Raw genomic sequence first — 20,616 nt, 5'->3', positions numbered from 1 at the left:
TTTCAAAGAGAAAAGAGAAGCAGATTCGCATGTAACTTCCTTCGTTAAATTAAAGGGTACATTATCGTCGGCCAAATTTTTATTCTTTTTTTTTAAATTATTACTGTGATTGTAAAGATGGGCTTCTCTGTTCGAATTAAATATGCATGAAAAAAAAAAAAAAACTTTAAATTGATGTGTTCCTACTGCATGCTTGTGTTTCTGGTTAGTTCTGTTTGCTCTTGCTTCTATCCCTTGCTATACAAATTTGGTTATGCTTCTACTGTATAAACAGTTAAAGACATCACTGGTTTTGTTTGATGGATGAAAACAAGAATCAACTTGAACTTCGAAACTATCAATTCTACCTTTTTATTTTGTTTACGATGACCACAAGTTCATTTGGTGGGTGATTGTTGCAGAATTCAGTTTTGGGGGTATGGAAATTCTCTCGTATAGATCTGGTCCATGCTGCCAAGCGATGAACTTGCAGCGGAAATCGGATGACAAATGTTCGAATTCACGTCATTCTAGGATTCCCATTTTCAAAGAGCGTGGGGTTTGTTATACCAATACCATTTCTAGAAGAGGATCAGTGAGATTTCATGATAATAAGGAGCAGCAAAGAGATTTGGTTGGGTCTCTGACTGTTCTTGAAGGGTCCAAAAGAATCAATTGCAGGGCCTACAGTGATAGATACGAGGGCTATGTGATTGATGGTGAGAAGGATTTAACAGATATTTCAGGGAAAGAAGAATCTGCAACTAGGAATATTCTCATTCCAGGTTTGCCAGATGGGTCAAACGGTGAATGTGGTGCTCCGATAAGTAGTTGCTTTTGGGAATGGAGGCCTAAGCTCAACGTTCACTATGATAAGGCAGGGTGTGAGAACGTGGATTCTCCACCTGTTGTGTTTCTTCCTGGTTTTGGTGTTGGCTCTTTCCATTATGAAAAGCAACTGAGAGATTTGGGGCGTGATAATAGAGTATGGGCACTGGATTTTCTAGGCCAAGGATTGTCCTTGCCCTTTGAAGATCCTGCTCCTCACTATAACAGGGAAGGAGATACTTCAAATGGAAATGCTTCTTCATGGGGTTTTGGTGATGAAACGGAACCGTGGGCCACTAATCTTGTATACTCCATTGATTTATGGCATGACCAAGTTCGATACTTCATAGAAGAGGTTGGTCACATGCCATTTGATAGCAGCTAGCAGGTTTTTCGTAACAAAAAAATCAATGTTTACTCAAACTATGTGTTGAAAAATATCATGTAAAAAGCTTGAATATGTTGTGATAGATGTTGAGATAAGACGAGTTTATAACATATAAATTACTCTAACTCTAAATTATATCTTAGATGTGGGTTTTATGAAGTTGAATTAGTTTAGTAAGAAAGTAGTTTGTTTGTAGATATTGACCATCAGATTGGTTTTCTGCAGGTCATTGGCGAACCAGTGTACATTGTGGGAAACTCATTAGGAGGATATGTTGCATTGTATTTTGCGGCACGTAACCCTCATTTAGTGAAAGGTGTCACACTTCTTAATGCAACACCCTTTTGGGGGTTTCTTCCTAATCCAATAAAGAATCCACGCCTAGCAAAAATTTTTCCTTGGGCTGGAACATTTCCCTTACCAGCAAGTGTAAGAAAACTGACAGAGTTGGTGTAAGTAATACTTCATTTTATGTTTTGCTTCATACAGCATGTTTTCAATATTTTAGCATCATGTGTAACTCTATCACTGTTAGACTGTTATTTGATCAAATAGTTGTTTTATTTTTCCTCTAGGTGGGAGAAAATCAGTGATCCTGCAAGTATTGCAGAGGTACTTAATCAAGTTTATGCAGACCATTCAACGAATGTAGATAGTTTAATTTCACACATTGTGGAAACCACACGGCATCCTGCAGCATCAGCAGCTTTTGCTTCAATTATGTGTGCTCCACAAGCACAGTTATCTTTCAATGAATCATTATCTAGGTAGGCAATATTACTTCTCTAACTTTTTCTGTCGACAAATATTACTTATGATTGAGAATTCAAATATGAATCTAAGTTTGATACGAGAAAATAAAACACCGTATAAAGTTGAAGATTCATTAATTCAGATTTTAGATAAAGAGTAGTATCATTTTCTTATATGATTGTGTTCATATCTTATTTGTATTTGTATCTCTCCAATAAATTTCCTTCTGGTAGACCAAACACTTATCAGTATTAGAATTTTGGTTCCAATTTAAGGATTTTATGTTTGTTTGCAATTTAGATGTCGAAGAATGAACGTGCCAATGTGCCTGATGTACGGGAGAGAAGATCCGTGGGTAAAGCCACTCTGGGGAGTCCAGGTTAAAAGCAAGGTGCCTGAAGCTGCATATTATGAAATAAGCCCTGCTGGTCACTGCCCTCATGATGAAGTGCCTGAGGTATATAGATGGCGATTTCTTGCATGAAAGTGGTTGATGCTGAAGAGTAATACTGGAAGTACTGTTATGATTTGCAGGTGATAAATTTCTTGGTACGTGGGTGGATGAGAAATGTAGAATCTGAAGGTTCTATCTCACTGCCACTGCTTGATGACTTAGTCTCTGTGAAAGAAGGTAACGTGTGGGAGTTAGAATTTGTGAGAGAAGGTTCAAGAAAATCAGCCATGGTGAGATTCTTCGGCTCCAGAATCTCCCTTTTGGACAGAATAAGATCTTACATCAACAACCCGAAATTCAGCAGCTAAATCTCAATGAAACTAAGCTGTGGCACAACATTCCTCTTATGTAGATTAGTTATTATTTGTTTGTGCCGTGTACATTAGTTATATAATCCGAATCAATTGTCCTTGTCGAATGTTTTGTAACCATATAAACATAAACAAAGACGATAAAGTGAGTTACATTTATCGTTAGATTATTATTTTATTGATTTGTATATTTGAAATGGACGAATAAAAAAAATTGTTATACGTATTTTTTTTCTATGTTTATATATTGCGAAAATAAAATGATCTTAAAAAATAAATTTTATGTTTTTAAAAATAAATAAAAATAATAATTTCAAATAAATATAAAAAAATTATGTATATTGAATTATCATTTCTCTATATATATTTGTTATTAATTTTTTTTAAACTTCTAAATATTTTGGATCAAAGTCATACTTGAAGGAGGAAATTTAGATAAGAGATTTTTAAAAGAATGATTTTTCTTTTCAGAAACTAAAATTATACTATTTTATTAGAGTAATTAAATTATTTAATAAAAAATTTAAACTGGACACAAAAGATAATTTGAAATTTTTTAGATTCTTAAATTCATATTTCAAGTAATTTGCAATTTAAATCAATTTTGGCTTACATGGATCACACTTAACCTCACCTAAAATCAACCAAAATTGTTTTACATGGTTGCAATCCAATATGATTCTCTCGTGCATTGGAATTGCTAGTCACTTTTTTTTTAACAAAATTGATACAATTAAAATTTTTTAAATAAAATTTATATAATTAAACATTTTTAAATAAATTGATAAATAAAATATAATTAAATTGAATTGATTTTTGTAAGAAAGGTATGCTTAATTTAAAATTTAAAATTAGCCATAAACCGTCTATAATATTTGTTGTTTGAAATGGCTGGCAACGCGAGTAACTGCTCCAACGGTACAGCCGTAGATGATGCGAACGCTGTCTACCCAATTTCGTTCCATCAAACGCCCTAATCCAAACCCTAAATTATGCAAATCGTCCTCTCCGACAAAATCAGAACTAAAATTCAATGTCAAACCAAAATCAGAGTCAGATTCATGGTGTGTTTATCTCATCCTCTCCACCAACCATCCAATCAAAACCTATGTTGGGATCACAAACAATTTCCCTCGCCGGTAAGTTCAATTTTCCGATCTTCCCAGCTGAATCATACCTTTCTGTCAACTTCAATTTTCGAGTAATTTGTCATCTGATTTAGTTGCTCATCTTGTCCTGTGGGTGCTCATTTTATTTTTATTTTTTTGTATTTACGTGTGAAAAGTGTCGTGCTTTTGTATCCGTGTGTGTCTATGTTTTTCCCATTCCATGGTAAACTACAATGCCTTTGTTCTGTAATGTAAATTTTCTTAGGATTTTTGGCCCAGGAAACTCCAAGTTTGTGACACTAGTTAAGCTACAGGTTAACCGATGTAAAAATCCTTACTTTAATGAGTTCTTATACACCCCGTTCAATAGTTGTTCTTTTGATCTGATTTTGCAAGTTTTTTGTTTTAATTTTACAAACTGTCTGCAATTTGCACTGAAGTTAAAGTAATAATAGACGTTTGATTCGTACTTGATTGATGTAGTTTGAAGCAGCACAACGGGGAACTTAACGGTGGTGCAAAGGCATCCCGTGCTGGAAGGCCTTGGATTTGTGCATGCATTATTTGCGGTTTTGCAGACCGAAGTGAAGGTATATGTCTGGTTTTGTGTTCTTTTACGTACATTACGGTACTACGGGATTATTTTTCTTAACTGCGGCCAGCTCTTTAAGGTTTCAATCTGCAGTTCTTATCACTTTTAGGGAAGTTTGCTAATTATTTGAGTTCAACAACATTCCCCATTAATAGAGTGCCTTCTCAGCTACTCAAGGCCAACTCTCCAATGCAATTGTGTATCAAAAGAAGTCAGATTTGATTACTCACCGATAAGGGTCTTGTTGTCTTTCCTTTGCATCCACCGAACCCATTCTGAGGACTTAATTCAGTCCTCAGGCTGTTCTTGCTGTATTTGTGGGTTATCTTATACTTATTGGTTACAACTTCCAAACTTCTGAAATTGAATGGCCTGCAGAAACAGGACCTTCTTTGTGTCCAGAGATATTGTTTTCAGGAAACTACCTTCCGTTTCCTTACTCTCCTGTGAACAAATTTTTATCGTGATCAATTTCCTGACTTGGGAATAATACCAATTCCTTTACCTGAGGAAATATATTACAAATTATGACAAGGTATACAAATTACAATAAGGTGAGGAGATAGATAGAACGCAGACAAGAAATACTTTAACTAGCCAATGGGGTATTTTCTTAGGTGTAGTAATCTGATGAAATGTATAGCTGAGTGCTGAGATGAGAAATAAGATGAAAAATTATGTATTGAATTATATTTCTCATTTTTACTGTATTGCTCTATAATCTGTTGTCTTTTTAGGCACCATATGTATCTCTGTGTTAAGGTTGGCTTTTTGATAGCCATTTTAATCTAATGGTGATTGGTAATTTGAGGTATTTTATCTTTTGCAATGACATATAATTCCTCGACGCTTTTGTTTTATCTTTTGCAATACCCTGAAGCCCTCCTTGCAACATAACAATCCAGCTATCTTTTACTGAATTGACTAGGATACTACTGTTTCTATGCAAGATTATCTCATCCTTTTGTATTTGCTTTGTTAATGATTTCAGCATTGCCAGTTTCTCATAACTAAGAAGTTGAAGCATTCTTGTTTCGTTTTTTTCTTCATCATTGTAGCTAGTATATTTGAATCAAAATGGAAAGCTATCTCAAGGAGAGCTCCCCGCAAAAATCAAAATGAACATCTCTCTGAACAAAGTGAAGATCCATCATTACCTCTGCTGCAACACAGACAAACAGCTTTGAAAAAAGTGAAAGGTTCACTCGACTGCACTCACTTAGAATTCATTTGGCATTTGGATCCATTGTGATTCAACTGCCAATGTATGTTATGTATGTGTTTTAATCAATTGCACTAAGTTCATGTGGCAAAATATAGGTCAGATATTTAAGAAAAATTTCAACTGCTGCACTTTAAAATTTATTAAAAATTATAAAATCAAATGAGTGGAGTTTAAATAAAAAGTAAAGTCCACAAATTTTTATGATTTTTAATAAATTTAAGTAATAGTAAAGAATATTTCAGAAGGTGTGTTGCTAACATTTTTCTAGTAGCAAACTGTATCATAGACATTGATTGGCTCTTTTGCAGCAAGATCACTGTATAGCATGAGTGACGAAAGGTCAATATAAAAGCAGTCATTTGTAAGCATCAAATGATATGATACTTTAATTTATTAAAATATTGTAATATTTTTCCTGCGGATGATCATGAGGAAAATTATTGTAGCATGAGCATTTATTGGTTCTTAAGGTCTTTGTATATACCAACATGAAAGCGACAGAAGCTTGAAAATAAAAGCAGTTATTGAGCATGCGAAGCATGGATGATGCAGTTATTGTTTTGGACTTTAAAGATTTTAATATATCGTTTTTAATCACTTTATGATAAATCTTTAACTTTAATAAACATTTGAACAGTACAATTGAAGTAAATAATAAAATTTACTTGAATTAAAATAACTAATGTATTAGATACTCAAAATAAAAATCAATCATATAATGTGAATTTAAAATTTATATTATGTTATTGTTTGTATAAGCATTTATACTATATGATTTTAAAAATAATAATAATAATAAAATGTTAAGTAATACTTCTTTGAAGTTAATACTAAAATTGTGTAATTTAAAAGCTCCATCGTGAACTCTTGACTTTATGAACATTTATTTAAGTCGTCGGCTTTCATTTTGATAAGTGTGTTCTATCCAATTTTTTCATACATTTGTAACAAGATAATGGGTGTTGGGTGATCATAAATAAAGGTATAAAATATCTCTTTTATTTTAAGAATATAAAATAATTTAGAAATAAATAATTAAAAAAATTAATATTATTTTTTTATTATGTTTTGAAAAGGGAAAAAAAAGCATAAATGTATTAAAGAAAAATTTAAAATATATTAAAGAAAAATTTAAAATATCAATATAAATGTATTTTTAATTTGCTTTTTGGAGAGGGACTTTCGAGAGTCGATGATTATTGATAAAAATGGTAATGTTGGAATTTTGGAGATTCATGATGAAACTTAAGAGTTGCAGAAGAATTGTTCGAATTTTAATCATCAGATAAAATTACAAAGTAATAAACTCTATCAAATAAGAAATAAACATGCGTTATTTAAATAAAAAAATAAATAGCATAGAAACAAAGATACTCATATAAATTATTTATTCCTAGTTGCTAAGATTTGTTATGAAAGATGGCTGAGAGTGAGGAACTGAGAGGTGTAAGAAGGTGGCCCAAGGCGGCGTATTCCTCAAACGCCCTGACGTCAATCCGACACCGGATGAACTCCGGCAGGAACAGGGAAAAACAGGTGGCCATGAAAAATACGACGGTCAAAGGCCCCGACAGAAACCTCGGCAACCGCCACCTGCCGGTGAGGGCCCTCTTCAACGCAATCTCCACCATCAAACACATCCCATGAAGGAGAAAGAAGCACGTCATTCTGAAGGTGGGCTCTGATCTCCCTAGATAGAACAGTATCAACTCGTGCATCAAACCCGACACCACGAAGGTGCCCATCACTGCCGGTAATGGGGCCCACGTGGGACCAACAACCTTCAATGCTGCTTTCATGGTCGGTTCGTACACCGTTGGTCGGAGGATGCTTGTGACCATGAGATTCCATCTCCTTCCCCAGAAATCTTGGAGTGAGGTCGAGAGCAGTGGATTTTTGAACTGCGGCTCCAGCTCCATCCCCAGCATGGCTTTCGCCGCCGCTGCAACCACCGCCAAGATTATTTCCAACATGAAGTAAATGTGGAAACAGTACATGCACATAAGGACATTCGGATTGATACTCTCACTGTAGTCATAGATCTTCACCAAAATGGCCACGGCAATACCCTTCAGGGCATACCCTAGAAGTGGGGTACCACCGGCCTTTTTGGATGATACCCCGGACAAGTTTTGTTTGGTAACAGAGTTTGGCTTTATTGAAGATGGGTTGGTGTCAAAACCGGATCTTTTGGACGAATCTGGATGTGGGGTTTTACCATTTTGAGCTGAAGAACATTGGATGGTGGTAGAACGTGGTGGGTTTTTCTGGATCTTGATGGGGAGACATGCCACTGCTACAAAACGTGGAAGAGAGATGAATGCGTCGGAGGAGAGAGGTCCCTTGTCGAAAGCTAAGAGCAAGAGTTTGAAGTTTCCTAGCCAGGCAACGAAGAACCCTGTGGTGCCACATAAGTGCACAGAAGAAAGACTGAGAGGAAGCACAATGAATAAGAAGACGATTGGAAGAAAAAGGAAGAGTCGTATTGTTCCTGCAGGAATAAGCTTTCGGATCCAATAACAGTAGCATAAAGAGACCACAACTGAGAGCCACACCTTCATGAGATTCATAATCTCACCCTCCATAACTGCAACTAAAGATGAAGAAACCAGATTCTGGTATTATCTTTTCCAAAACCCGAACTCTGAAATGAAACAGAGCAATTCTCAGAAGATTGGAGAACAAATCTGTGAGCAAGTGCTTTTAGTTTTAAAGTTCAAAGTTTGCACACAGTATTGAAATTAATTATGTAATTTAATCTGCATTTGTGATTTTCTATTGATTATCAATGGGACCAAGTGATTATTTTTGGTAGTAAATATGGATAAAGATGTCAATAATAATTAATACCTTGCTCTGCATATTACCAACCGATCATCTCTGTAACTTGAAAAACATTGAATTGAAGGTCTTTTTCTTTCTTCTATGATGTTCGATGCCGCAACCAAAATCTGAGCTAAAATTTTATTGGCATTGAAACGATGATGTTGATGTGTTTCTTGCTATGTTGAGGTTTTTGGGTAATTATCTTAAATAAGAGATGAAAAGCATAGGCTAATATTGGAAGAGCAATGACTGCAGATGGTAAAATTGGCCTGTTATGGAAAAACTAAAACTGTTTCACTTCGTTGACTTATTTTCTCACCGTCGGATGCATCTAACGGTATACGAAGCTACGTAAGAACACGGCCGCAGACATTCCAACTCAATCTAGGTTTAACTGAATTCAAGGAAAAAGTATGTTTGACACGCTTGAGAAAAAGTATATTCATTTGACATGATATTTAATAATATAATAATATAATTATAATTTTAAATTAAAAAAATAATATAATTTTAATTAAAATATTATTATTTTTACGTGTTATATGAATTCTTTTGTAGTTTTTAGTGTGTCAGAGTATTAGTGTTCATCAACAAATAAAAAATATCTGACATCTGAGGTTTCATTTAAAAAATATTGAAATTTCACACATTAGGATGACTGAATGTATAAGATATTTATCAAATAATTAAAAAATATATTTTTATTAAAAGTATAAAAAATCGGACTTTTAATATGAATGTGGAGCAACGTGATATTTATGATGGATTAAAATCAGTCGCAAAAGTTGTTAGAAAAATTAATTTTGTGAATGTGATTCTTCGATGAATCAATTTGATTTATCTTTTGAATCAGTGTCAATTTCTTGACTGAGAAAGCCATTGAAACTTCCTTTTAATAATTGGACACTGGTTTTTGTTTTGTTATGCTTATTTTCTTTCCTATTTTTAAAAGATACGTTAATACACTACGATTGGGTAAAATTTAATAAATAATTCAGAAATATCTCAAATGATTACTTTTGAAAATTTTAAATATTTTTCCTTTTTAAATATCAAAATAAACAATTTAAATTTTTTTGTATTAAAATTGCATTTTTTAAATAACAAAATAATTCTCTTCATATTAAAATTCACGGGTTTCCAAATCTTAACAACACTGCTTCCGTATTAAATTAAAGTGCATTAACATAATCTTAATCTGATGCATATTTTAAGAGAGTTTAATCGATTTATACATTCATTTTTATTTTTATTTTTCAAACATTTTTTTTATAATCTAGCTGAATTAATTACCACATATATCCCGCCGTATGTTTAATTTATTTGAACTGAAATTTTATAAAAATTTGAGTATCTATAAAATACATAAGATACTTGTCATTTTCTAAATTATTTTTCCTAAATAAGGCTTCTCATTGTTTTAAAATTCATTTTCACACTGTTTAACTTAGTTATAGATTTTCCTATGTCAATATTTTATTTTTTATCTATAATATTTTCTTCATTTCAAATATATTTATTAAATTTAAATATTTAAACGTATAATTAAATCGAAGACGTCCTTGTTAAGCAACATTGGTTTCAAATTATATAAAAAAAAAAAAAGTACTCAAAGTAGTTCATCGATTTTTTTTTAATCCTCTTAAGTCTTAAGTTATCAAAGTACAGCATATCGGGCAAATTTGCTGATGATTGGGTTAATTTTTCTTTTTGATTTTAAATTATATTCACTTTTAAAGTTAAAAATATTAACTTCAAATATAACATTTATTCGTAAGCTTTTATTTTACTATTTTCTTAAATGAGGACTTTTTAAGATAAAAGTATTCCGGAAAAAAATTAAAATCTTTAATTTTGTTTAGGAATAAACATCTCGCTAAAAAAGCATGCTTATAAAAATAATGTTAAATTAGTTTTACACAAAATTATTTTAGTGAAAATAAATAACTATTCGAATAAAGAAAACCGGATAAAAATGGATAAATTGAGTAATATATGAATGAGCAAGAATTTTGAGCTCTTTATGATATTCATTTAATATTTATTTATGTATAATTTGATTATGTCTAGTGATATTTTACTAATGTCGGTTTATTTACGTGTGATTAGTAATGTTAACTAGGCATAATCAAAAAAATATTAGCATGGTCCAATGATGAGAAAAAATACATTTTTTTTATATAAATAGTGTCCACATTGGGCTTGTTGGGCTAAAAAGTGAAGTGTCCACTAACTAATTGGGTTGGTTTGATGTGCATAACAGAACATACCAAATGAAAAACATTCATGTTTTTCGTGTAATCTTAATCTAATGTTTTTCAAGCCAAATTCATCTTTTCAAAAAGTACTTCCGTATTAAATTAAAGTACATTGGCATAATCTTAATCTAATTCATATTTTAAGAGAGTTTAATTGATCTATACATTCATTTTTATTTTTACTTTTCAAACATCTTCTTTTATAATCTACCTGAATTAATCATATATCCCGACGTATGTTTAATCTAGTTTAACTTAAATTTTATAAAAATTTGAGTATCTATAAAATACATAAGATACTTTTCATTTTCTAAATTAATTTTCCTAAACATGGATTCTCATTGTTTTAAAATTCATTTTCATATTGTTTAAGTTAGTTATAAATTTTAGGGTTAAATATGTTTTTAGTCTCTATATTTTGGGACGATTTAGGTTTTAGTTTCTCTTTCAAACTAAGGTACAATTTAGTCATAAAACTTTAGAAAACTCTGGTTTTAGTCATTTTTACCAAATTTTTTTAACTTTATTTGTTGTTTCAAACGCTTTTGAAACAGCAAATAAAGTTTAAAAAATTTGGTAAAAATGACTAAAACCATAATTTTCTAAAGTTGAATGACTAAACTGTATCTTAGTTTAAAAGAGAGACTAAAACCAAAATCGTCCCAAAATATAGGGACTAAAAACATATTTAACCCTAAATTTTACTAGGTTAATATTTTACTTTTTTATCTATAACATTTTCTTCATTTAAAATAAATTTATTTAATTTACAATTTAAATATTTAAGCGTATAATTAAATCGAAGACGTCCTTGTTAAACAACATTAGTTTAAATTTTTTTTTTTTTTAAGTACTCAAAGTAGTTCATCGATTTTTTTTAATCATCTTAAGTCTTAAGTTATCAAAGTACAACATATAGTGCAATTTTGCTAATGATTGGGTTAATTTTTCTCTTTGATTTTAAATCATATTAACGTTTTAAAAATATTAACTTCAAATATAACATTTATTCGTAAGCTTTTATTTTACTATTTTCTTAAATGATGATTTTTTAAGATAAAATTTTTCCCGACAAAAATTAAAATCTTTAATTTTCTTTAGGAACAATCATCTCGCTAAAAGGAAAGTATATTTATAAAAATAGAAATAATGTTAAATTAGTTTTACACAAAAAAAAATCTTAGCATGGTCCAATGCTGAGAAAAAAAGATATTTTTTTAGATAAATATATTATTAAATTTTGTATGTTCAAATATAACATATTCATAGGTCAATTTTCTACTTTTTAAAACTATATAAGACTATTAATATTAAAAAAAAAAAACAAATTCCCAATAGAATAGAGCTTACTTACAATGTGTTGTACCAAATACCAGAATCAATGACACTTCACCATCTCACCAACCAAGGCCAAAACCATCAAACATGATCATTCCTCATATAGCCAAAAATCATTAGAAACATAAACAATAATAACTTACTATTGGATAAGATGAGTAATTCAAACATTGAAAACCTTAAATAGTAACATGAAGTTATGGTGAAAACTACATAAGATGATAAGGAAGAGGATAACTTATGTTGTTCTATATTTAACTGTTTTTAATGTTTGTGGTAGTTATTGGTGAAGAGTTTGAAAGGTGTGCAAGTTGTGGGGTGGCTTTCGAGTTTGGTGAAGTGTTCACTAACTAATTGGATTGGTTTGATCATCATAACAGAACATACCAACATCTAGTTAATTTCTGTATAGGGCCATATATTATAATTTTTTCCATTTTAATTTAATTAGAATAATGTAAATTGATTTTAAAAAGGGGTTTTTATTTTTAAAATAAATCATATACCTACTTCATTCTTACAATTTATAAAATGTTAATAAGTAAATTTGACCGTTATACTATACAATGATACGATATAATGTCTAACAAATAATAAATTTTGTCAGGATAAGTATTAGACATTAATAAATAATTTAATAATAATCTAATAGAAAGTGAAATAACATATTTAATAAATAATAAATTTTGTTCAGATAAATTATAAACTATGATTCTCATGTTAAGTAGTGAACTTTAAACTTAATTAAAAACTATAAAATCAGTTTATAAAATAAATATTTTAAATTAATTCATGTGAAACGTAAAATCGTGTTGAATGTTATACCATCTACATGTATATAATTTGTTTAATGAAAAGAATAAATTTTTAAAATGATTTAGAAAAAAAATAATTAATCTATACATGATTTAATCTAAAAATTTAAAAAATTAGAATGAAAGATAATGACTCTATGAGATTATGTGAGTTGTCATATATTACTTCAAAACAAGTGTAATCATGTGGCGTTAAAGAAATTTTATTGTCGTCTTACTTTACTAGTAGAGATATTTTATTGATTTGGTCTAAGTTTTTCTTCTTATTCTCACATAAATTCTCACATAACAGAGTGTAAGTTAAAATTAATTTCTTATTCTCTACTTATCATTTTCTTGATCTCATTTTAAGTTATATAAAGGAAGAAAAACTCTTCAATCGTCACTAAAAAAAAATGTTATTTATTGGAGGTTTTTTTTTTTCGATTTACAAGGATTTTTATCTTTTGCAAAGTAATTTTTGAAGGTTTTTCAAATTTTTGCAGTTTGAGTTGTTACAATCTATCTGCAGGAGTTTTCTCCATCGTTGGTATCGCATTCAATTTAAGAAGATTTTTTGCAGAGTGTAAAAATTTCCTCTATTACTATGAGAGTTTTTAAGTTCCTTTATTTTCAATTATTTGATTAAAAAATACCTGAATTTTCTAATAATAAAAAATACAAAATTATTATGATTTTCTAATAATTTCGATAAATTCAATTGTAACATCTTTAAATTATAAATTCCACCTGAAGTGTTTAAATCAAGAGTGAAGTAATTTATAAGAAGGACTGTCTGTCATTAGATTTAATTGGTGAGAATTAATAAATTGGTTTTTATTTATAAATTTATAAATAACACGTTTGAGAAATCAATAATTCTGTCTGAAGGTGACCTTGGGTCATATATCATAATTTTGAGTAAATTTTTAACTGACCTTAGACATCAAATCACAGATAAATTAATTAATGTTTTTAAGAAACAATTTATTTGGTGTTCTTAAGTTATAAATTTCATATTAAAATATACTAGTCTCTATAAAAGAAACCGATGTCTTAATAAATAAGTAAATAAAACGTAGGAAAATAACGTGTTCAACAATTATTGATAATATTTTTTTCTACGTTATCAGCAAAAATAAATTAAATATGTTTTGTTGGTATTGTATTGGCTGGAAACTAAGAAAAAAAAAATATGAAAAAGTTGAAATACATCACATGTGAAGGGAACCCGTGAGTTTTCTTAATTGGTATATGACCCAATTTAAGGGCACACCAAACCTTGATAAACAAACAACAATACAAAAACCAAAATCATGGAAGAGAAACGTGAGATGTACGTTAATTTTGTATAATATTTTATCTGTATAAAAAACTATATGATAAAATAAATAGCCATATTATTATTATTATTATTATTTTATGAATAAATAAATGATAGACCTTGAGATTCTTGCAAGGGGTGGGTGGTGGGTCCCTACTTTCTCTTTTTCTCTGTCTAATTTTTAGAGAGAGACATATTCACATCTTCCTAGATACACACAGAGCATTTAATTTTAATAATAAATGGTGAACGTTTGCACATTTTTGCAATCCCATAATAACACAACAGACATAAACAAACGTATTCTAATGATACTATTGATTTTTGGAACACTCACGAAGACATTTATCTGTTGCGCGAAATCTTTTCTCTGCTTTTTTGTTGGGTTTGCTTTCATCTATCTATCTATCTATCATCTTCTTCTGCTTCATCTCCACCTTCATTTCCATTTCACTCCCTTTGGTCCTTTCTTCGGTTCAGATATTCCAAAAGGGTACACACAAACGCAATTCAGATGGGGTATCTGTACCTTTCTTGCAGAGCCGAATCTGCAGTTTCAACTTCTGATTCGGTGGCTTCTTCCAAAGCTACCGGAGAGAAAGAGAAAGAGAGAAGCGGCATCAAGATCCAGGAGTTTCAGTACAGTGACCTCGAGGCTGCTACCAATGGCTTCTCGGACCGCAAGCTTCTCGGCAAAGGGAGTCACGGGTATGTCTACAAGGCGGTGGTTCGGGGCCGTCCTGTGGCGGTGAAGCGGCCGTCGCGGCCGCATCATCACGGGGTTGTTCCTCGGCCGGTGTCTTCTTCCGCGCCGCTGGAGATCACCAACGAGGTGGACAATGAGATCGACATCTTGTCGAAAATCCAGAGCCCCAGGTTGGTGAATTTGGTGGGTTTCACGAACGATTCAAGAGACAGGCTTTTGGTGGTGGAGTTCATGAGCAATGGCACTCTTTACGATGTTCTTCATTCCTCTCCGAGGCCTCCCAATTGGGGTAAGAGGATTCGTTTGGCTCTGCAAACTGCTAAAGCCATTGACACGCTTCACTCCTCGACCCCTCCCGTGATTCACCGTGACATTAAGTCTGCGAACGTTCTCATCGACCGAAGCTACAATGCGAGATTGGGGGATTTTGGTTTGGCCTTGAGAGGCCATGTTGATGACTACAGACTCAGGTCCACTCCCCCTGCAGGCACCATGGGCTATCTTGACCCTTGTTATGTAACTCCTGATAATTTGAGCACAAAAACTGATGTTTTCAGCTTTGGGATTTTGCTGCTGGAGATTATAAGCGGAAGGAAGGCGATTGACATCACTTATTCACCACCTTCTATCGTGGACTGGGCTATTCCCCTCATCAAGAAGGGGAAGCTTTTGGCTGTTTATGATCCTAGAATTGCACCTCCCAAGGATCCGGTTGTGAGGAAGCAGTTGGCTGTGATTGCTGCCAAGTGTGTGAGGTCTTGCAGGGAGAGGAGACCTTCCATGAATGAGGTTGTTACTTGGCTCTGTGGGCTGTGTAAACTGGTGCCTCTTCATTCTTGGAATGGTTTTAACAACCCTTGCATGATGGTTGAGACTGTGGGGCGACCCGTCGAAGCAAGAAATGGTGAAATAAATTCTAGGCTGGCAGGTGTGGAAGAGGGAAATATTGAAGCTTTGGATGGAAGACTTTCCAAATCTGCAATGAGGTATTCCCGGAGGGTGTATTCTGATTTGGGGTTCAGCAGCAACTTGATGGACTTGATGGCTACCACTGAGGAGCCTGAATTTCTGAGAGATGCTGATGGGATGGAGCATAGTTCTAAATCTGCTGAACAAGTTTCTAGCTCCAGGTTTGGCAGTGGAAGGTATTCCATAAGAGGGAGGAACCTATACAGGCCATGTGGCAGTGACAAGGACGCNTANGGCTTCAGTAAAAGCCAGATTGTAGGTCAGACTGAGACCACTTCAAAACAGGACGAGGTTTCTGGTTCAAATTCGAAGAATTTGAATTCTCTGGTTGCCGAGGTTGTCTAGTTAATTAACTGCTGAAACATTTTATTGGATGATGATGATGATGATGATGCCAGGCTTGTGAGCTTTTCTTGCTTGCAAAATTGTGTAGATTTGTTGTTAGTTCATTATTTGTGGATTTCAGAAATGATCTCTTCATTTTTAGTAGGTTTTTGGGTTGAAGGGCGCATTACTGATGTCCCCTTAACGTTGTTCAAAAAGCTTTGCCAAAGGTTTTGTTTCCTTCTCATAAACAAATGCAAAAGCCACTGTATGAATGATTCAGGAACTTATGACTGCTGCTGCTGAAAATTTGTAAAAACTGTACCATAGCTTGTTGGTTGAATTGTAAAAACTGCTGTGGTCCTTTTTGCAATTCTGTTACCAGCTTTTGGTTTTTTATCTGTCAACTTCTGGTATTGTTTGAAGCAAGATTTTGAATTATGGCATGTTGTTGTTGTATGTTGTATTTATTACCTTATCATTCTTTTATTCCTTCTTCATCCATCCATGGTATGAGCAAAATCTTTTTGCAGTCGTTATCTGGTCTGTTTCTGAGGTTTGAATAAATCAAATACAAGATGCAATTAAGAATTATGCTATTGCGTCTTAAAAGCATGGTAGCAAGAAAGAGATTTCTTGGCAAGTAGTTAAATTTGCATCCATTGAAGTTGCATTATATTTTAATGAAGCAAATATGATCAACTTTGGACCAAGTTTGGTTTGAGAAAATTGTGGCGTAGATTAATGTGCTGGTTTGGAATATGAAGATAATTTAGAGAAAACAAAGAGAAAGGGACAAAAGATTAAGGTCTCCACTTCCATGAGTGGTGGTGCTGATGGGTCCCACAAACCCAATAGCAAAGTTTTGGTTCGTCATGTTGTGATCAGTCTCCAAGGAATTTGCATTATCAGAAAATTGCAACTGCTTAGGTAACACTAACAGAGACATCTACGTAGCAGTAATTGGGAATATTTTAAATCTTGAACTTTCCAGTTCCTTTTCTCTGCAGTACAATTCTTCTGAGATTGGAACTTTCTCTGTCTAATGCATTAAGTGTTGTGTAGAAGGTGTTGTAAAATTGCTGATAATAATAAAAACTAAAAAATATTTATTGAAACACGTATATTCATTGTATTAAGGATTTATCTATAGCATATTGTTAAAGTGTTTTTCTTGATAAATAGGAATTTTTCAAAAATTTATGAAGATATCAGAAGTTGTGTCTTTTGGAGAAAATATTGCACTCTGTTTATAGAATTTGGAGAGAGACATGAAATTAGACCAACATGAAGAGATTAAAATGTATTTATTAGACACGACAATGTTCATAAATATGAGTTAAGAGCTTTAAAAATATTGTCAGTGTTAAATAGCTTGTTTTAGTATTTTGTCTGTTCATTTATTTACTTAAAACATATAATTAAAAAATCTTGCTTTCTTCTAATACAATTTCATGCCATGTATAGGTTCTTGTTCTGAAACTTCTGTTCATTGAAAATGATTTTAATAACAACTTTTTTATTTTAATTATCAATGTTTGTTGGGTAGCGAGACCCGGTAGTTGGAAACCAATCAAATCAAATGAAATAAAGTGATGTTATGTTCATTCATAATATTTATTTATTTATTTATTTATTTATTATATTTTATCAGCTTATAAATAAAATTATTATGCTTTTGGCATTCTTAAAATGTAGGCGACATAAGATAAGGTGAATGAATGAGCAATGCCCCAACTTTGATTATCAAATTAACAATCATTCATCCAACTCTTTCACAAAACCCTCCATTTTGTTTTTCTAAACCTTCTTCTAATGTTGGTTTATATTAATCATTGCATTTGTCACTTCATCAATCTTAACACTCACTCCATACCCATACATATATATTACTTAAAAGGAAAAAATTCTTTTAATAACTATTTTTTAACAATTTTTTTACAATATTTACATGATAGTATGTGATTAGTGTTTTGTCAAAAAGTTATTAAAAATAAATGTTAAAATATCAAGATTCTTATTTAAATAACTGTATCAATTTCTATTATTTCTTTAAAATCATGTGTATAATGTGGGAACTAAATATACTTATACTCTTACAATAGGATAACATTTTTCTTATTTAATTAAGAGTCTTAATTCTTAAATTAATCCTTTAATTTTATTTGAATTTTGAAAAAGACTCATTGCTTTTTTTAATTTAGTCATTTAATTTTTTGAAAACATTAAATTTAGTCTTTCAATTTTTTAAAAATATTAAATTTAGTCTTTTAGTTTTTTAATAATATCCAATTTGGTCTTTTTTATTGTTTATTGGTCTTTTAATTTTTAACCAATTATAAGTTATATGTTATTTTTCTTTTCCATTTCTTAAAGTCTTATATTTATTTTTCTTATACCACTATTCATGGTCAAACATGAAATTAGTAAAATTGAAAAAAAAAAATCAAATTTAGTGTTTTTAAAAAACTAATAACTAGGATCTCGTTAAAAATTCAAAGAATTTTAGAGGACAAAATCAGAAATTACACCCCAATAAAACAACACAAAAAACAGTATTGAAATGTGACATAATGTGATACACAAATTCAAATTCATTTGTTAATGTATAAAATTTATTACGAAATAAACTTTAATTATAATTCAATTTTATAAACTGATTTATAAGATAGAATTTACACTCACAAATCTGTTTATAAATTAAGATTAGCATTCGTATGTTTTTAAACATTATTTCACCTCTAATAAATGTTTTATAAATTAAGATTACCATTATTTATATTTTCAAACTTTGTTTCGTCTCTAATAAATGTAAGATTTTTAAAATGTCTAATTAAAACCTATACATTTTAAGCCTGCAATATTTATAAATGGTCTCGTAATAATACAATTAGAGAAAGAATAAACTTTTTAAATTACTCGAACATAATTTTAAAAAATATATTATAGGACCATCTAATTTCTACTATCACGCACGAGATATCTATACGTTAATGTAAATAGGATGTGTTGAAAGTCTCACATCGAATATAAATGAGATACAAACCTCACTTTACAAAATATCTCTTCAAAGACAGAAAACAACATTACATTCCAATTTTCTTTATGACTATTCTGAGGTTTAGTCTTAATTAAACTTGAAGTTGTTCCGTGTGGAACAGAAGGTAATAAAAAACGAATAGCTATTACAGAAGAAAATGACTACACAGAAACCAAGTTATTTTCACTCTGTCAAAACAGTTTAGTACAGACAATGGAATCCACCATGAAGACAAACAACATTAGGTTATAGAAAGTTTGCTTCATTATCCAAAAAACGAGAACAATGTGATTGTCTTTTACCCTTAACTTTTAGCTACAAACAGGCAAGAAAATTCATATTCCCTTTCCTAATATCAAGGCTTTACAGCTCAGAAATTTGCATATGTTGTAGTTGTCTTCTGAGATGGATGGAGAATGACTATAATGCATTGTTGAGTCAACATCCCTTTGTTCAAAGTAATAATTTCTAAAACAACGCAGAAGATGCAATTGGTCCAAAGCTTTGAAAATTCTTTTTGGAAATATTGCATTTGTTTGAGATAGTTTTTCCATTTGCCTTTTTGAAAAACTTTAATAATTTTTTTTCCAGTGATGGAAAAGGGTAATCATGGGTGAATATGGAAGCTTGCTTCTGCAAAGGTTGAGAAAAAAAGTCAAAAGTTCCAACAATTCCATCAAGAGACAGTAAGTATGTTTCTAAAGGACAATGATATTTTGACTACTCTTTCTTTAACAACTTTTTGACAACATGATACGTCTTATTAATTTACTGGTTTGTTTAAATTTATGTTTAAAAAAATATTTGAAACGGACGAATCATAGACTGTCATGTATACGTTGTCAAAAAGTTGTCAAAAAAAAGTTGTTAAAGAGACTTTTTCCGTTCTTAAATCATATCTTTATGTGAATTTAATCCTTTTCATAGTTTTGAGATTTGTGATAATCTTTGGTTAATTTTTTATTAATTCATTAAATGAACAGGCATTTTCATTGCAGTTCTGAATAGAATTTAAATTCTAAGCTTATAAAATTAGTTTATAAAATAAAATTTAATTTATCTTTTTTAGTTAATATAAGATTTTCAATAAATTTAATTTTCTATCAGGGTAAACTCGGATGCTTTAAAATTTTAAGAAAACCGTAAAATGACAGTAAAATGAACTTGAAAATTAAATAATATAACAAGTGATATTAATACGTACATATATTTTTTAAGATTAACTTATAAAATTAATAACCGATTTTATAAAATAAAATTTAATTTATCTTATTTTTAATTAATATAAGATTTTTAATAAATTTAATTTTCTATCATGTTAAGAAAATTAAAGTTACTTAAAAGTTTATAAAAATGTGAATTTTATAAAAAGTTCATCATTAAAAATAACCATAAAAT

At 31.0% G+C, this 20,616-nt stretch overlaps 4 protein-coding genes across 4 annotated transcripts; 3 read left to right on the top strand and 1 right to left on the bottom strand.

Moving 5' to 3' along the window:
- The first annotated feature begins 6 nt into the window (after positions 1 to 6).
- On the top strand, positions 7 to 2,891 carry LOC106779277 (pheophytinase, chloroplastic). Its single transcript, XM_014667361.1, has 6 exons — positions 7 to 56; positions 402 to 1,162; positions 1,421 to 1,647; positions 1,771 to 1,962; positions 2,249 to 2,405; positions 2,483 to 2,891. Exons 2-6 carry the CDS (start codon positions 419 to 421, stop codon positions 2,708 to 2,710), a joined length of 1,548 nt encoding a protein of 515 aa, XP_014522847.1. The 5' UTR covers positions 7 to 56; positions 402 to 418; the 3' UTR covers positions 2,711 to 2,891.
- A 718-nt stretch (positions 2,892 to 3,609) lies between these two features.
- Positions 3,610 to 6,200, top strand: LOC106779672 (structure-specific endonuclease subunit slx1). The gene is made up of 3 exons (XM_014667846.2): positions 3,610 to 3,852; positions 4,306 to 4,412; positions 5,473 to 6,200. Exons 1-3 carry the CDS (start codon positions 3,644 to 3,646, stop codon positions 5,664 to 5,666), a joined length of 510 nt encoding a protein of 169 aa, XP_014523332.1. The 5' UTR covers positions 3,610 to 3,643; the 3' UTR covers positions 5,667 to 6,200.
- A 676-nt stretch (positions 6,201 to 6,876) lies between these two features.
- LOC106779427 (acyl-CoA--sterol O-acyltransferase 1) lies at positions 6,877 to 8,657 on the bottom strand. Its single transcript, XM_014667530.2, has 2 exons — positions 8,490 to 8,657; positions 6,877 to 8,283 (listed from the first exon to the last, which is right to left on the bottom strand). Exon 2 carries the CDS (start codon positions 8,222 to 8,224, stop codon positions 7,040 to 7,042), a length of 1,185 nt encoding a protein of 394 aa, XP_014523016.1. The 5' UTR covers positions 8,225 to 8,283; positions 8,490 to 8,657; the 3' UTR covers positions 6,877 to 7,039.
- Positions 8,658 to 14,442: 5,785 nt separating this feature from the next.
- Positions 14,443 to 16,644, top strand: LOC106779332 (serine/threonine-protein kinase-like protein At3g51990). The gene has a single exon (XM_014667429.2). The coding sequence runs from the start codon at positions 14,694 to 14,696 to the stop codon at positions 16,197 to 16,199; it is 1,506 nt and encodes a 501-aa protein (XP_014522915.1). The 5' UTR covers positions 14,443 to 14,693; the 3' UTR covers positions 16,200 to 16,644.
- The last annotated feature ends 3,972 nt before the right edge of the window (positions 16,645 to 20,616 follow it).

Source organism: Vigna radiata, chromosome 2 (genome assembly GCF_000741045.1).
Source record: "Vigna radiata var. radiata cultivar VC1973A chromosome 2, Vradiata_ver6, whole genome shotgun sequence".
NCBI lineage: Eukaryota > Viridiplantae > Streptophyta > Magnoliopsida > Fabales > Fabaceae > Vigna > Vigna radiata.
The sequence above is the reverse complement of the archived record's forward strand: the minus strand, read 5'-3'. Positions and strand labels throughout refer to the sequence as shown.